Genomic DNA, 13004 nt, shown 5'->3' on the forward strand with positions numbered 1-13004 from the left:
GCTTTCAAATGCCACCCACAATGAACTGTAAAATCCCAGGAAGAGAATGCCCTCTGCCCATGGCTTTTACATCTTAGGGAGGAAAAGCTAGAGAGATTTTGATGCCACCTATTGGCAGACACAAGTATCAGGTGCCCCTCCATAGCTTGGCTTGTTATTGAGTATTAGAAGTATCACAGGTCATGCAGGGTCCCTGTACTCTCTGCCTCAGCTCGGAACAAGGCTTACGAATTCTCCGTCGATGCTTCGCATCTTAGAAAGGCTTTGGAAAACGTCCTCTCTGCTTTCCAGTAACATAACCCACCACAGGAGTACACGGCAATATAAAAGGAAATCATATCCTCCAATTCTTAAAATTACATGAAGTAGAAAAAAAAAAAACCCACAACACCTTTGAGCTATAAATAACCCTGGGGTGAAATTCAAGGCTTTTCTTTGATCCACAATATCAAAACTAAATCCTGTTATTTACAGCCGTCGCCTTGTCTGGTTGAGTGTGTAAACCACCCTACAGCTCAAAAGGAAGGAAAAGAGAAAACAGACATTCCATTTCAAAACAAAATGCTCACCCTGACTCACTCAGGGAAGAAGCCAAGGTTTCTGTTGTAGGGCATCGACTCTCTGCCTGCTTTTCCCCTTCATCATCTGCCACCCTTAAAAATGCTGTCAACTGCATGGAGGGGGGGAGAGTTCACATCCCTTCCCTCTTGTTCCCTGGCTCCCTTCCAGCCTTTGACTTGTCATACTGATGGGTGAGATGCCTTTCATACTGGCATAGGACACAGAGCGGATGCCTCCCCTTATGTTATCAAACGGACCCAGCGAGTGAAGTCACTGAGAACTGAAGCCTCCTTTCAGCTTGGGAACATTGGTGCCTTCGAGTTCAGTGGCCTGGCTTTAGAAAACCTAAACCATGGCTGTAGAACCCAGCAACCCAGAATCCATGAAAAAAAGAGTTGGGAGGAGGTGAGTGACATGCGGGGAGTGGGGGGGAAGGGAAGAAAGAAAGGAAGGCTTTGGTTTCACAATTGTTGAGGGGACTCCGGCTGGTGGGCAACTTGCTGTGGGGGGTTTATTAGCTGGTTCTAAAGCCTTGCTTGTACAGTCGAGCTGCTGATTTCATATGGGAGGTGGGAGCCCTGCAAAGAGACTCTTTGAATTTACCTTCAGTGTCATGCCTTGAGATATATTAAAAAAAAATCCTGGCATAAAGCTGCACATGTGTTCTTCAGACTGGCTTGCAGGCAAACTGTTTGTTTCTAATTAGGGAGCCAAAGCCTGCTGCTGGCAGTCACAAGTTTTGGTGTTGTGTTGTGTTTGCATGCCTGTGCTTTTGGCATGGGGGAGGGGATGGCTACGCTAGGGTGTGCTCTACTGGTTTTGACTTTGTAACTTCTCCATGGTTTGTGGTTAGTTGCCAGGCACTTTCAGAGCCTGCTTCAAGTTATTCTCAGCAACTAACTGAGTCGTGGTCTGGTTATCCCAACCACCTATGCCAAGTTTGTGGTATACATGATAAAACTTACTTGGGAAAGGCTATTATAAAAAATTAAATGGTCTGATAGGAAGATCTGCCTAGCAGATGACTCGAAATAGCATATGGTCAGCGCATCATAACTGCCTTTCTCTTGCCAATAAAATAAGAGGTTTGTGTTAAATGGTCTATAAGGCATTGAAAACATTTTGTTTAAGTTTAATAAGTGTGTGTTGGCTGCCTGCTAAGTGGAGACACTCTCCTAGGCTTTGTAGTTCCAATCATGACCAAGTTAACAAAACAGAGATCCCTTCCTCCATGGAATTTCAGTGTTAGCGTTCACAGCAAACATGCGAGAAAAATAAATAAGGCATTCATTTTCTTTATTTTGTCTTTGCAAAGTCAGCCCAATGCAAGCTTCAGCTCTAGGCTTAGATGCTACCGGATACAAGCTAGGATGAATTGACAAACATACTGCTGACTTTACTTTCCCAGAATCCTCCCTTCTTTTACTAGTACAAAACCCTGAGCATTCCTGGGAGGTCAGTCCTTTCACCTATATAGTATGTGGGGCTCAGATGAAGCCCCAGTCTGTTTGCAGTAGTACTGTGAGCATAATTCCTGCTCCAAACCGAGGCACCTGTCCTTTATCGTAACCTCAAGCCAAGGCCGCAATGATTATTAGCTTGTGTGTAATCACACGACCCAAGTGTTTTCACTCCAGGCAAACCATGGACTTGTGCGTAAGCTCCATGGTGTCGCCAGGTTCTCTCAGGGTTATTTTTCTAGGCTTGCAGTTAATATGCCATCTCAGAATAGCCTGTGAGGTGACTAGAGGAAGGAAAGTGTTGATATTCTGGAAGCTGTTTCTTCTCAGAGATCTTCTCATTTGATTTCCAGAACTATCAATGAGGCCCCTCGGCCTTATCCTGTCATTTCTTCCTCTCTAGCAGTTATACAAAGCTTGCAAGCAAACCCTCCCCTTGAAGAGAGATCCTGTTGGGTAGTACTTCACCAAGCAGTGAGGGAGAACCCTTTCTCGCTTGCCCTGTGTGCTTGCTCATCTCTTCTAACCTTTATGCCGCTGTGTCCCACCCCCACTCCCCAGGTATTGAGAGAGCCTTTTATTCATTTTACCTTATGGAGTCAAAAGTTTAATTTGATTCTGATTACGGGAATATGAGGGGAGGTTTTGGTTGTCTAGTTTATCTACTTCTACAGAGACAAATGGAAACACAGCCTGGTGTGACTATTGTTTGTTTGCCTGAATTTGAATAAATCTGTAACAGAAAAGTCATCATTTCCAAACTGCCTCACAAGGGATAGAGATGTCGCTTAGTGGCACGGCAAAGGAAAACAGCAAACCCACCCACTTCTTGTGCAAATGCTTCATAGTGTGCTCATAGCATTTTGTAATATGTGACAATGGTCACCCCCTACATAAGACCTATTGTTTTAGTTTGGGATTATTGAGACTGTCTCTGTCCCAAGCTGGCTTCAAAACTCCTGTGTAGTTGAGAGGAATTTTGACCTCCTGGACCTTCTGCCTCCACCTCCCAAATGCTGTGTTACAGTAATGCAACACCACGTCTGTCTTTGTACAATGTTGAGGCTTGAATAAAGAACCCCGTGCACATTAGGCCAGCACTCTACCAACTGAGATACAACCCCAGCCATAAAGTATATTTTTAAACATACATTCTATAAGCATTTCTTTATTTACGAGGTGTTTGTATCCAGGAAAACACTCCATGGCGAAGAGAAGAATAGCCATTTATTCTGCGTTTATTGACATGTGGATACCAAAATAAGTGCTCACTGTCACCCCCAATTTTAGTGACAGTTGAGCCATTCAAGAAGTTTCCTAGAATGTATGCAAAAAGTATAGCTCCTATTCTCGTCCCTGTGCTCCTGTGATTTCACCGCCTTATCACGGAATAAGGAAAAATTAATCACATGTTTCCCAGGAGCTGGTGGGAGTTGCAAAGCTGAGCAGGGAATCAGGGGTGAGGGCGCGGCAGGACCATGGAGAGCGCCAGGGCCGAGCCCAGGGCGGGGCGTCGCTGAGTTCCCGGAACCCCCCAGGGGGCGCTCGCGAGGAGGTTTAGGAACTAGTATCTTGCCGGGCTGCTGGGCGCAAGGGTTTCGTCAGAAGGTGGAAATCTCAGTGAGAAGCTGCCATCTCCCGGCTCTCACCCCTCCCTCCCTCCCTTCCTCCTTTCCTTCCTTCCTCACTCCTCTGCTCCCTCCCTCCTTCCCCAGTTCCTTCCTCTTTATACTCTGCGAGTTCCTGAGCCCAGCAGCGCCTTTCACGCTGTTCACCCTCTCCCCCAGCCCCCACCCCCAAGAATGGAGTCGAGGTTTCCAGAGCGACCAAACTCCCCTCCCGGCATCTTTATCCTGCTTGGCTTTTGCTAAACTGGCCCTAGAGGACCAAAGAGGTGGGAGGGAAGCCTGACTCACCTAAGACCTCTTTACAACTACAGCACCCAGGACCTCCACTCCAAAGGCGGATTTTGCATCCTGGGGGCGGGACAGACCTGTCCCGGGCTGATTTCTCTCTTTCTAGTCTCCGAGGCTGGCACACCCAGGTGAGTAGATGCCAACTCCGAGCCCTGTGTTCTTGCAAACTCGTCAGGGCTGCTGCGTAGCTAGAGCAACTTTTGAGAAGCTCTGGGTTTTCGCCCAGCCTAGCTTGTTTGTCACTGCTGTTGTTCTGAACAACGGCAGGAGCGGCAGTCCTTAAAGGCAATCCAGCCCCCCCCCAAAAAAAACCGCCCCCTCAACCCCTCAAACTTTCAGCCCATATACCTGCTTTCTCACATAACTCCACTTGCTCAGGTGGAATGGGGAGAGAAGCCCTAGGCGGGACCACAGGGGTGAGGTCGGGCTGTGGAAGTCCTGTTGGCTTGGGGGAGGGTTATTATTGTTTTAGAAATGGCAAGGGGGATGGGACCAGATTCTGGGCTAGAGTTGCCGCTTCCCATTGACAGCGAGAAAGGTGTGGGACACCAGTAGTGTTAGCCAGTGGCTTGGCGCCCTGCTTGTTTGGACCTACTACTGTTTAACCGCGTCCGTGACTCTCAGGCTTACAACTAACTCATTGGCTTGCTGGTGTCTTTATTTGGTTCAGCCTCCGGTATTCTTTCTGTTTGTTAAATAAAATACCAAATAGCGGTAAAGAGGAACTAGAAACACTGGAAGGAGGTTCTGACTAGAGCTATCAAAATTCATTGGTATCACAGACAACCAAGATTTGCTAGACCTGAACCCAAGGGTGTCAGAAAGTGACCCCATCAAGTTGAGCTGAACAGCAATGGGTAGGAGCGCGCAGAATCCAAGAGATATTCTTAGGAATATGAACTCCTTTTCCCTCTTACTGTACGTGGGCTTCAGGGCTCCTAGCCTCATTTTGCCTTTCAGATCCTATTGGGGGGAGACTTGCAGGACACTAAGGGAGCTACAGAGTTGAGGTAAGGGTAGGGGGTTAGGGAGGATTATGCGTGGAGAGTCAATGAGGTGGAGGCAGGAAATTAGAGCAGGGACATGGGATGGAAGAGGGGACAGAGCCCTGGGAAAGTTTAGAAGAGGTACCCACCTCCCTCCAGGCCCCAATGCTGTGGCTCCACCAGTTCCTAGAATGTTCATGCCTCTGGAAGGGACACGCTTTAGCGTTTGACACTGCATCTTTGAAACTCTGCAGACCAGACCGAGTGTCTCACGTTAGTGCTGCTTTACAGGGATTTTCCAATCACTGCACTGGCTTCTCTTGGCTCACTTGGTTTTTCTGTTTCCTGAACAGCTTTGAGCTGTTAACAGAGTACTTAAGTGCTCTCAACTGGTGAGCCATCTCTCTAGCCCCTACTTAAGTGTCCTTACACCGAGACTAAAGCCAGTCTTTATTTAGACAAAAACCCCCGCAAACTACCCTAGGTCCAAACAGAGCCCTCCCTACTTTTACCTTCTTCTTGCCCCTTCATAGTCTCGATTCTTAGGGGCATCCATGGCTTTTGCTTTATATCAAAGCAATTTAAGCCCCGCCCCTTCAAACTTTCTTTACAAGGTTGGTGTTTTTGCGTCTATGGCATTGCTCTGTGGTTCACAGTGACAGGTTAAACTTCTTAGCCACAGTTGTCTAAAAGCCAGAGGCAGAGACAACTTTAATTGTTGTCTTTTTTAAGTTTAGGAAGGCCGCATTTCTTAGCAGAAGATAAGTCAGGACTTGCGGGGGAGGGGGTTTCTTTATAATTAGATAACTTTTAATGCTGCCCTTTTCCTCCCTGAGCTGCCCCTGGGTCGAACTCACTTGATTTGCCTGTTTAGTATGAAAGAGGGGCTGCCAAGGGCCGCCTAGAAGATCTGGGCTCTGAGTCAAGTTGGTCAAAGCTCCTTATAAAACAGAGAGATAGGTAAAAATAGAGAAGGGGCTGGGAATCCAGTTAGGACACCTGTGTGTGTTAGGCCAAAGTTTTCACATTCTCTTTTGATGGAAAGACTCTGACAGTTTCACAGGTTCAAAATCAAACCAGGTCAGAAGTAGGTGATTCCCCCTGAGCATTATATAAAAAGATCTGTCGGTCCGTAGTGGGAATGGATGCTGAAGCCTGCACAGTTGCCAATGGCTGCATGATCAAAGCTGCTTATGATGAACCCCAAATGCCACTCATCTGATCCTATGTAAGAACCTCCATGGCCACCAAATCCATGCCTTTCCTGAGCAGTCAGCCTGGTGTTTACTCTTCTGGTAGTCTTACAGTCTTGGACACAGATAGCTTCTTAGCTCCTGAGACAGCAACCTCACTAGAACTTCTAAATGTTTACTTTGCTGGTCTCAGATTCTGGAGTTCCTTCTTAATTGTAAAGAGAGAGAGAGAGAGAGAGAGAGAGAGAGAGAGAGAGAGAGAGAGAGAGAGAGAGAGAGAGAGAGAGAAAGGGAAACAACTTCCTGTTTCCCTCCAGGTGTGGCCATGTGAACATTATCAGCTCTGTCTTAAGGGGATCCTGCTTTTACAGGTTCTGGATTACAAAGTTTCTTGTTGCAAAGGATTATTTCTTCATCTGCAATGTGGTATTTTGATGAAAAGTACCATTGTAGTTAATGGAAACAAAGATGGTATCTGTTCCTAGAGTTGTATGTTTGTTTGTGTGTGTGTGTGTGTGTGTGTGTGTGTGTGTGTGTGTGTGTGAGAGAGAGAGAGAGAGAGAGAGAGAGAGAGAGAGAGAGAGAGAGGGAGAGAGAATTTTTTAGTCCATTATTATGAGTGAAAAACCTTGAGCTCAACTGATAAGTGATAATTATAAGAGGAAACTGGGTCAGTGTTGCAATCTTTCTTCACATCTGTATTAGAATCCATCTTTTGGGATGCAGCTGAGTGTGTTTATAGGTTTTGCACCCTGACTTCCCTTGGTGCCTGTAAGGTTAGGACCACCTTTACTCACACAGAAAAAAGGCTCACATATGCTTGGAATGCTTTGCATTCAGAATGAGGCTGATCACTCTGAGGATATCCACCTGGTTGGTGGGGTGGGAGTTTTGGGATAAATTGTGTGCTGGTTCCTTGCAGTTTTTTTTTTCTTTTTAGAAAAATAAAAATGTGATCAGATTTGCATTTCATGGATCTTGAAGAGGATGAGGGAAGTAAATTTGCTCCCTTTATTTGATCTTTCCATTCCTGTCATGTTAATATTTTAAAACAAAACAAACAAACCCCTTTGGATCCATGGCAGTAACCCAAGTCACATTTCCTTGGCAACGGTAGTGGTACACTGGAGTTATGAAATAGCAAGACAGAAATTTCTAAATGCATTCGAAATAAAATGCCACCTGGTTTGGGACCATCCTCTGGTGCATTAAACTTGACCTCCCAGCAGTCAGTAAGAGCTGCTCTCTCCAGATCAAAGACAGATGGTTAAGATTGGTCTTTACTTCTTACTCTTTTTAGGATCTAAGAATCGTATCTCATTGTTGTTGTTGTTGTGGGAGGAGGCATGTCATGAAACCAATCTTGCTTGGTCTTTCAAATCCATTCTCCGGGTTGGGTATGTAGAGGTTGGTGTTAAGTTAAAGACTAAACATGGTAGTGCTGACACGGGCGCTCAACCTTTTCTGTGCTAGCAATCTCATTTCTAAGGGGCTTCTGTTTGTTCTACGAATTAATACACTATATCATATAACATACTTTGTATGCAATATACCACATAAATATTTCCCTGAGTCGGTAAATCCCAACAATTCCTTTATCTGTGTACTGTGATCTTTGCAAGCCTCCAAAGGACTGCTGGCTGCTAGGTCAGCACATGGTGGAAGGCCTTGAGGTGGGTCTTGAAAAAGAAAAAGGAGATAGTAGGTGATAGTATGCCTTTTCCCAGTTGTGTGGTTTTTCCTGTGCTCAGGGGTGGCAGAGGTCATTTAAGAATCTCCTTGGTGGGTTCCTGTCTGGACAGCAAAGAATGACTCAGCACTGTGGATCTATGACTCTCCAAACTGGGTGAGCTTGAGGATGAGTAACTACTGACTCTGTTTAATCGGACAGATGTGGACCTGAAAACTCGGGGAACTGAGTTCAAGGCCAGGAGACTCATCCAACGGCCTTCTTGGTTATTTCTCTCATAAAGAGACTCCCAGTTCCCTGCAGGCCATTACTGTGGTGGTACCCAGGGATGACGCCATGTGTGCTGACCATCTCTGTGGAGTATGAGCTGGAGATGATTGGGGGGGGGGCGCAGTTTCTACCTCCCTCTGTCATGGAGTGTGGAGAAACAGGCTTGGGAATTTATTACATTTTCTCTTGGAGACACTGCAATATTTACCAAGCAGATGTGATTAAATTTGTACAAAGTCGTTGTCTGCAGCCATCTCAGTTAGTGTGTGCATGCATTGTGAAGAACTGCCCGTGCACGGGCTTGGGCTTCTATTTTAAATGTCACACAGAGTCAATAAAGTAAACAAAGATTTTCTAAGTGTTCATGGTCCTAGGAATCCATGGGGGGGGGGGGAGTGTGGAGAACTCTTAGCTCTGCTTTAAATTAAAGGTCTATTTAAAATGAACACATTTCCTCAAATGTTGCTCTCATAAATCTGGTTCAGAACACAATATACCTAACTTAATTTTTTTTTTTTTTTTTTAAAAACCAGGGATTTTTTTTTTTTTTTCCTCTTGCAAATATCAGGGGGAAATACAGCATTTCAATTTCTCTGGCGTAAAGTGTCTAAATTAAAGACCTTCCATTCTCAAAGATCTAGCCCTTTGTGGGCCAATTTATCGAACCTTGGAGGAGAAGAGAGGCAGAAGCTGCCTGGCAGGGGCTCTGCTCCAGCAAGCCCCCAGGGTTGCCTAGTCCACACAGGGCTACAGAGGGTTAGCATTAGAGTGGACGGTCACTAGAGGGCGCCGGAGCACTGGCAGAGCCTACCTCCAGGGGCCCATGAGCCTGGCTTCTAGGTTTAGGGTGATGAAGCTTCAGAAGTGAGGCATGGCCTTGTCCTTCCACCCCTTTGTCCCTCCAGTCCAGATTGCCCTCTGTCTGTCTGCTCACTTGCTCAGTAATAGGGAGCCACAGGCTCTGTTTCAAAAGCCATGGGTTAGGACACTGAGGAAAGGTGCAAAGCCAAGTTTTGAAAGACACCAGGATGGAGAAACATTGAAATCCAGAGAGGAACAGGAAGGGATGTCTCTAGAAACTTGGAAGGGGTTCTTTACAGAACCCTCTACTATTCGGTGCTTTCATCTCTCTGTGTTTCAAGGAAGTAGGTCAGTGGAGGGGTGATTCAGAGAGATAGGTGGAGTCTTACCCAGCAGGCACTGTAATATCTTTATCTATCATGTACCGATTTATCATTATCTATATATCTCTCATTTATCTATTTATTATATCATATCTATCTCTCATTTATCTATTATCTACCTATTTATCATATCTGTGTACCTATCATCTATCTATCTATCTATCTATCTATCTATCTATCTATCGCCTATCATCCATCCATTGTCTATCAATAGTTTTATTTTGAGACAGTGTCTCACTGTGTAGCCCAGGCTATTCTCAAACTCTTCATTCTTCTACGTCACTCATCTAAGAGCTAGGATCATACGTGTGCACCACTGTGCGCAGCTATCCTTCTGTACCAAAATGTGCATGTTTACATATGTATACACACGCGCACATGCGTCTTTAACAGTGTTAATATTCATGAATCTAATCAAGTTGTATTGCTGCCCTGTATATACTTGTTTCATCAATACCATAATAAAATAAATGCTTAAGTAATTGGCTTAATGCATTTTTATGGAAACCGATTTAGAAGGAAATTCAATAGAACTGTAACAACCACCCACCCAGCATCCTAATCACTAAATGGTTTGTCGGAAACAATAAATCCAAATATGATTTCTGTTTTTAAAATATTTAAAGGTAGGGCTCAGTGGTTAAGAGTGCAGGCTGGTCTTCTGGAGGACCCCAGGTTGACTCCTAGTACTCACACAACTGCTCGTGCGTGTCTGTAACTCCAGTTCCAGGGTATCAGATGCCCCATTTTAGCACGTTCAGGTACCAGGTATGTGTGTGGTGCACAAACACACATGCAGGCATAACACCTGTAAATGGAAAATAATTCTTTTTCAATATTGAAAGAGTTTGTTTTTAAAAGCAGTTGTCATTAAAATAAAAAAATAGAAAGACCAGTAGAATGTAGAAACAATATCATAACACTGTCATTATAATGACTTTGTTGTCCAACACAGGATGGCGGACAGTTCCTTTTATGTCTTTGTTTCCTTTTGTGCTGGTAACTCTGAGGCAAAAGTTGAGATACAAAATGGAAAAATCTCACAGACTTACACCTGACATTGTGCCACTGTAAAACAGGGCACATGCACCTCTGACCACGTGGGTTAGTGCTGTCTAGGTTTTATTTTTCTAGATGAGGAAACAAAGACTCAGCAAAAAACAAACAAACAAACAAAAAACAACCCCCCCCAAAACAAAAACAACAACAACAAAAAAAACCAAACAGAAAACAGGGCCAGACTCCTTTCCCATGGTGCCTGCTCAGTTCTGAAATTTATGCTGATTATGTGTCATAAGAGGAAAAATCTGGAAACAGTAGATTTGGTGGCAGCTGTTAACATTGACCATAGCTCCTGGCCTCATTTGGGTCTTTCTATTAATTCTTTTATATGGTCCTGCGGATTGAACACAGGAACTCATACATGCTAGGCAGGTTCTTGCCACCAAGCTGTAAGCCAACTCCTGCTTATGTTTCTTTTCAGTTTATGACGAGGTCTCACTAAATTCCACAATCTGCCCTTAAACTTGTAACCCTCCTGCTTCAGACTCCCAAGTAGGTGGGATTTCAGACCTGTACAACCAGGCTGGGTCTGGCCTGGCCTGATTAAATTTTAAAGATATAGGAAGATATTTTCTATGGACTCAGGGAAGATGAAACCTGGGAAACCCCATGAAGTTAAGAATATCCTTTGTTCCTAGTCACTGTTCTATTGCTGTGAGGAGACACCATGGCCAACGCAACTTTTATAAGGAAACCAATTTAGTCGGGGCCTTGCTTACTGTTTCATAGGCTTAGTCCCTTATTATCATGGCTCATCTCATGGAGGCACACAGACAGGCATGGTTGAGAGACAAATGAGCCACTTGGTGCCCAGGTTACAGCATAGGGAGGGCTATTAACCCTGGTCCTGCACTCTCTGGACGAGGGTAGGGCCTTCAGTCTTGTTCAGAGGTGAAACAAAACAATTTCAGCCAGTTGGCAGTTCCTTCAAAAACATGGTGGAATTTTGTGTTTATAGAGCACGCTGGATTTTTTTTTTTCTCTCTTGTTTCCTCTTGTTTGGAACATATGCCAAGAAGTCACTGTATTGTGATATGGTTTGATAAGGACAGATAAGTATTTGTGGAAGTTTAGGATAATAAAGGATCAGATTTTGACACTAGCAGACTTAGCTTTTACCCTGGATCAACCATTCTGTGGGCGTTTGGATTTGACTGAATTGCATAACCTCTTTATGCCTTATTCTTTAATTTATTAAAAAAACGTTAATAGACTGAGAGTAATACAGAAGAGAAGTGGGCCCATACTCAGTATGTGCTAAGTGCTGGTTTTCTCTGACTTCTCTGCTTTTGACTTCTGTTAAGGTGATATAGTACTTTAAAAAAAAAAAAACCAAACTGGTTTTGGGAGACAGGATTTGTAACCTTGGCTGTCCTAGACTCACTTTGTAGAGCAGGCTAGCTACAAAATCACAGAGATCCACTTACCTTTGCCTCCTGAGTGCTGGGATTACAGGTGTGCGCCATTGTGTCTGGCTGATATAGTATTTTTCGTGTGCGTGTGTGTCCGTGTATGGATGGGTGTGTCCATGTTTCTGTTTTTCTGTCTTTGTCTCTCTGTTTCTCTGTCTCTGTCTTTTTCTCTGTCTCTGTCTGTCTGTCTGTCTGTCTGTCTGTCTGTCTGTCTCTCTCTCTCTCTCTCTCTCTGTGTGTGTGTGTGTGTGTGTGTGTGTGTTTGGAGGCCAGATGTCAATGTTGGGTGTCCTTATCAATCACTCTCCACCTTATTTTTGCAACAGTCTCTCACCAACCCTGGAACTCACTTATTTGGTTAGACTGTCTGGCAAGCATCAGGGAATCTCTTGGATCTGATTTTCCAGTCCTGGATTTGTAGATGCTTGCCTCTGTGCCTCACTTTCTTTCTTTTTTTTCTTTTTTCCTTCCTTTCTTTCTTCCTTTCTTCCTTCCTTCCTTCTTCCTTCCTAATACTGTACCTTCTAGGTAAAGCACTCCACCACTGAGATACACCCAAGTTCCCTTTTCCTTTTCTCTTACCTATGGCGCCATTACATTATAATGGGCTATTGCGTGATGGGCCCACTCCCAGGGCGCATAGCAAGTCCTCACAGGTGCTAACTATATATTGAAGCTCTTTATATACAAACCTTCATGCCTATATGGAAGCCATTTTATCAACTGAGGCATCGCCTCAGTCCCAAAATAATAGTCTCGAAAAAGCAATTTTATTACCGGTCACTCACAATGACCTTGCCTAAAAGAGGAACTTAATCCAAGTATATAAATATAAATACATATGAAGTTAGTAAAAGCGATGTTGTACGGATTAGGTATGCTTAGTCCTGCTTTACAAATAATTCTTTCAATTTCTAGTGTAGTTGAGGAGGAAAAGAAACCAAATTTGAGGGGCTGAGGAGATGGCTCAGTGTTTGAGATTGTTATGGCTGTTGTTGAAGACCTGGGTTCGGTTCCCAGCATGCACCTTAGGTGGCTCACAGCCTCCTGTCCTTCCCTCTGGCACCCTTGTGTAGCTCCATGCAAATGGTACACACTAGCTCCTGCAAGTACACACACATACACATATGTTGGATGCTTTCTCTCTCCTTCCTTCCTTCTTTCCATGGTTTTAGGGTTCTTCTTCCTCATTCCGCAGTTCTAGGACTTTAAAGCAACCCTCCATACCTTCTAGGCAAAGAACTAGGTACTGAGATACACCCAAGTTCCC

At 44.5% G+C, this 13004-nt stretch overlaps 1 protein-coding gene across 1 annotated transcript in view; it reads left to right on the forward strand.

The window, feature by feature from the left end:
* Positions 1–688: 688 nt before the first annotated feature.
* Cpne4 (copine 4) overlaps positions 689–13004 on the forward strand; it is a 433114-nt gene continuing 420798 nt past the window's right edge. Inside the window, exon 1 of the mRNA XM_051140534.1 lies at positions 689–966. Within this exon, the coding sequence (XP_050996491.1) occupies positions 914–966 (53 nt within the window). The 5' untranslated portion in view covers positions 689–913. The remainder of the gene's footprint in view (positions 967–13004) is intronic.

Source organism: Acomys russatus, chromosome 32 (assembly GCF_903995435.1).
Source record: "Acomys russatus chromosome 32, mAcoRus1.1, whole genome shotgun sequence".
NCBI classification, from domain to species: Eukaryota; Metazoa; Chordata; class Mammalia; order Rodentia; family Muridae; genus Acomys; species Acomys russatus.